A 3,555-nucleotide genomic window follows, 5' to 3' on the forward strand; every position below is an offset into this window, starting at 1 on the left:
ACGGTGTACTTTAATTCAAGGAATAAAACTATGGAAAAATTTGGGGAGTGGTGTTAAAACATGCAGGATCATTGTGTACATTAAAGAAAATTATAAAAGTTAGATTGTTAAAGAAATACGAAACAGTATAATGTGTATCTATACAGAATGTTGAGGGATTAGATGTTCTTGTCTTTTGTTTTGTTAATAACATAGATTTTTTTTGTTATGTGAACTTATTCTTGAGACAAACGGGGCAGATATTGTAAGATTTTTTCTTGTCCCTGCTTCCTTTCATTTCATTTTATTTGGGATTTTGCTATACATATATATGTATTTTTCTTTTCATTTTTCTTTTTATATTTTTCTTTTTCTTGCATATTGTATATAAAATTGTCTGTTTTGTTTTAAATAAATAAAATGAATAAACTGAATTGAATTGAAGTCATGGATGGTTTAAAATAATAAAAAAACAATAAATGAAGCATGTTTACCTGTAATGGTTCTCATGATCTGTTTGGCCATCATCTCCCGCTCGTCCTCAGACAGATGTGCTCGTCTCTCTGCTCGCACCTCTGGCTTCATCTTGTCCTCCTGGGCCAGAAGTTTCTGCAGGAGGTTTGTTGCCGTCGCCTCTCCGGCTGCAGGCGAGGAGGCTGCATCAGACACAAGYTGCAGCAGCAGCAGGCCCAGCACCAGGACAAGTTTCCCTGACATGTCTGAGCAGAGGAAAGAGAGAAAAGCTCAGTTAGTGTGGGATCAGAACTCACCTGGACCAAAGTGATCCGACTCACTGCACCTGAGAGGAGGATGTGCTCAGAGTGAGGTGACCTCTGAGCCGAACTCTTTTTATACCGACGACCGAGAGGCTTCAAACCAAAGACTGATAACAGAACATCAGATGGAAGGAAGTGCGTAAAGGAAGTAACAGAAAAAAAAAACCCTTCAATAATTCTGCTTTTTCCCGTAAGAAAAGATGTGCTTCACACTGCAGGAACAATAAAACAACTCGATGTGTTTACGCAAGAAATCCAACAATCTGTCAGCATTTTTATAATCAATTCAGAATATTCAATGTAACCATGGAGCTGCTTTTCAATAGAGGCTGAAAGAGCTGCAAAAAAGGACAAAATACAGCTAAAACTGATAAAAAAAGTTTTTTTTAATTCTTGTGGACAACTGCGTTTTTACTGTTCAGAGAAGTTTATTGTTTTTACAGAAATTAATAAAGTTTTGCTTAAAATGTTTTAATTTTTTTGTGTTCATCAAGTGTTTTATTATTATGTTTCTGTAATAGTTTTTGATTTGAATGCCATCATTTCATTAATTAATTAAAATTTTCTATTTGACAAAGATCCAAATCAAAACAACTGTCTCAACAAAATCAACTGCTTGTTTTTGATGTTTTATGTTACAATTTTATTATATTGTTTTCCTGGTTTATCTGATATTTTCGTGATGTTTTGATGTTTTTTTCTGTTGTTAATGATATTTAGTGTTTCATGGCTCACTGGATGTTTGTATTTTCTGGTGTTTTTAACCTTGTGTTGTTATATTTTAGGTTTATGATATTAACTTAAGACAATTTTTACAGATTTATTTACTGTGTTAAGCTTTGATTTGGATTTTGTGCTCTTTTAACATGTTTATTATTCTTTTTATTGCACATTTTTCAGTTKTTTTATTTTGCTTGGTTCTGATTCGTTTGATCATTTGAAACTATTAAAATAAAATTTTGTTGTACTTTGTAAAAACATTAGTCCTTGTTTGAAAGAACAGAACATCCTGCTGTGGTGCCAAGCTTTTAGCTTTAATGGTGACACATTAATCCTGTTGACATAATGTATGGATTTCTTTCTGCTCTTCTAGTTTCCTCTGATGATGTTTGACCTGCGTCTGAATCAAATACTAAAATAAAAATGCTGTTTCTATTTTAACATAAATGTAAATAACTCTGAAAAACTTTTTTTTTTAATTTAACCTGTTAAAAAGCACTGGACTAACCATATTCTGTTWTACGTTGATATAAATTTAGGGAAAAAATATCTTGATTTTTGTGCATTTTTACTTAAATAAACTAAATAGTTACAGTTACAAAAAATATGAAATTCAGATTATTATTAGACCAAGCTTGTGAATTTACTTTAAGGGTTTAAGAGCTGTACTTCATTTAATTTGTGTGTACTTTTTAAGGCATTTTATGGTGTTTTAGGTTAACAGGTTAAAGAGAAAGGAGCACAAAGAAAGAGGAAAAATACTTTTTGATTCTAACTCAGAAATTCAAAAGCAAAATAAAACATCTCTTTCAGTTAAACAAATAAATCAAYTTCATAGAAAGTTTAAAGGTTAGAGATTCTCTCCTGAAACACTTTTTCCACCTGTTTTTAAATCAGGAGCCATGTTTAAAGCTCTGCCTGAATTTCTCTTGTCTCGAATTGTTGTTTTTCACTTGTATGTGTGCAGCTTTGTGTGATTGTCTCCCACAGTTTGACTTTATTTGTCTCTTTCTCAGCCTTTGTGTTCCCGTTAAACCGGGACCGGTCCAACCAGCCGGCCCGGTCTGGAACAACAACAAACAGATGAAGAATGAAGACTGGCCCAGTCTTTGTTAGTCATCTGTTTGTTGTTGTTTTTGTCTCTTTCTGCCTCCTCTTCATTAAGGGTCGACGCCGGATCCTAACCCTAATTAAATCTGGTTCTCCTCTTGTTTTTTTCTTTCTTTTTTTCTTATCTGCTGCTCCTGAAAAAGAAAAAAAAAACTTTGATGTGTTTTGCTTTGAAGTCATGAATCTTTAAAACATTTACTGAAACCATTAAAAGCTGCGGTTTAAATATAAATTCACAGGTTTCAACTGAGAACAGGTGTTCGTGAGCAGCAGGTTGAAAGTGAGCCCACAGTTCTTGGAATGTGACCTTATTTTTAAATTGCTAAAAACACAATCAGAAGAACTTCACATTTGAACAGAAACATGTGAAATGCTCAGCAGCTACATCTGATAAAAACACAGGAGACAGTTTTGTTCATTGGTGACGATATAAAAGCTTGTTAATAATTAACATCTTCAGCCGTAAACCATCCTGGACCCGCCTGGCAGCAGGGCTTCGGTCCCACAATAAAACTATTAGTCCCACATGAAGAGCTTTCACACCATCAAAGTGTTGAACCGTCATAAAACTGTCCCCACATGCTGGAGTCAATCAGAACCACTGATTGATCCAGTAAAAATACTGGGAAGCATTTATAACCACAGGTGTAAACATTGACTTTCTTACTTTCTTTCTTAAGTAATTTTATTTTTATCGCATCTTTTACTGTTATTTTGTTACATTGAAAACCTAAAAATGATACTTTTACTTCTTTATTTTAAAATTTAACATGTAGTTACAAATTTAAAGTTTTTATGCACTCTAAAAATTAAATGTTGAATTTACTAAACAAAGTTATGTCTACTGGTTCCACTGAACCGAGTTGAGTCAATATGAAGCAATTTATACATTTACTTTAAAACAAAACGTGTAAATTGCTCAATTTAGTGGAACCAGTTTGGTTGAGCAAATTCAACACCATGTAAAAAG

General features: G+C 33.3%; 1 protein-coding gene across 1 annotated transcript in view; it reads right to left on the reverse strand.

Moving 5' to 3' along the window:
* Positions 1–1,247, reverse strand: part of LOC106518782 (cholecystokinin) — a 6,431-nt gene extending 5,184 nt beyond the window's left edge. Inside the window, exons 1-2 of the mRNA XM_014010183.1 lie at positions 779–1,247; positions 474–698 (exon numbers count right to left, since the gene is read on the reverse strand). Coding sequence (XP_013865637.1) covers positions 474–696 — 223 coding nt within the window. The 5' untranslated portion in view covers positions 697–698; positions 779–1,247. The remainder of the gene's footprint in view (positions 1–473; positions 699–778) is intronic.
* Between the last annotated feature and the right edge of the window lie 2,308 nt (positions 1,248–3,555).

This window comes from Austrofundulus limnaeus, unplaced genomic scaffold (assembly GCF_001266775.1).
Source record: "Austrofundulus limnaeus strain Quisiro unplaced genomic scaffold, Austrofundulus_limnaeus-1.0 Scaffold66, whole genome shotgun sequence".
Classification (NCBI taxonomy): Eukaryota; Metazoa; Chordata; class Actinopteri; order Cyprinodontiformes; family Rivulidae; genus Austrofundulus; species Austrofundulus limnaeus.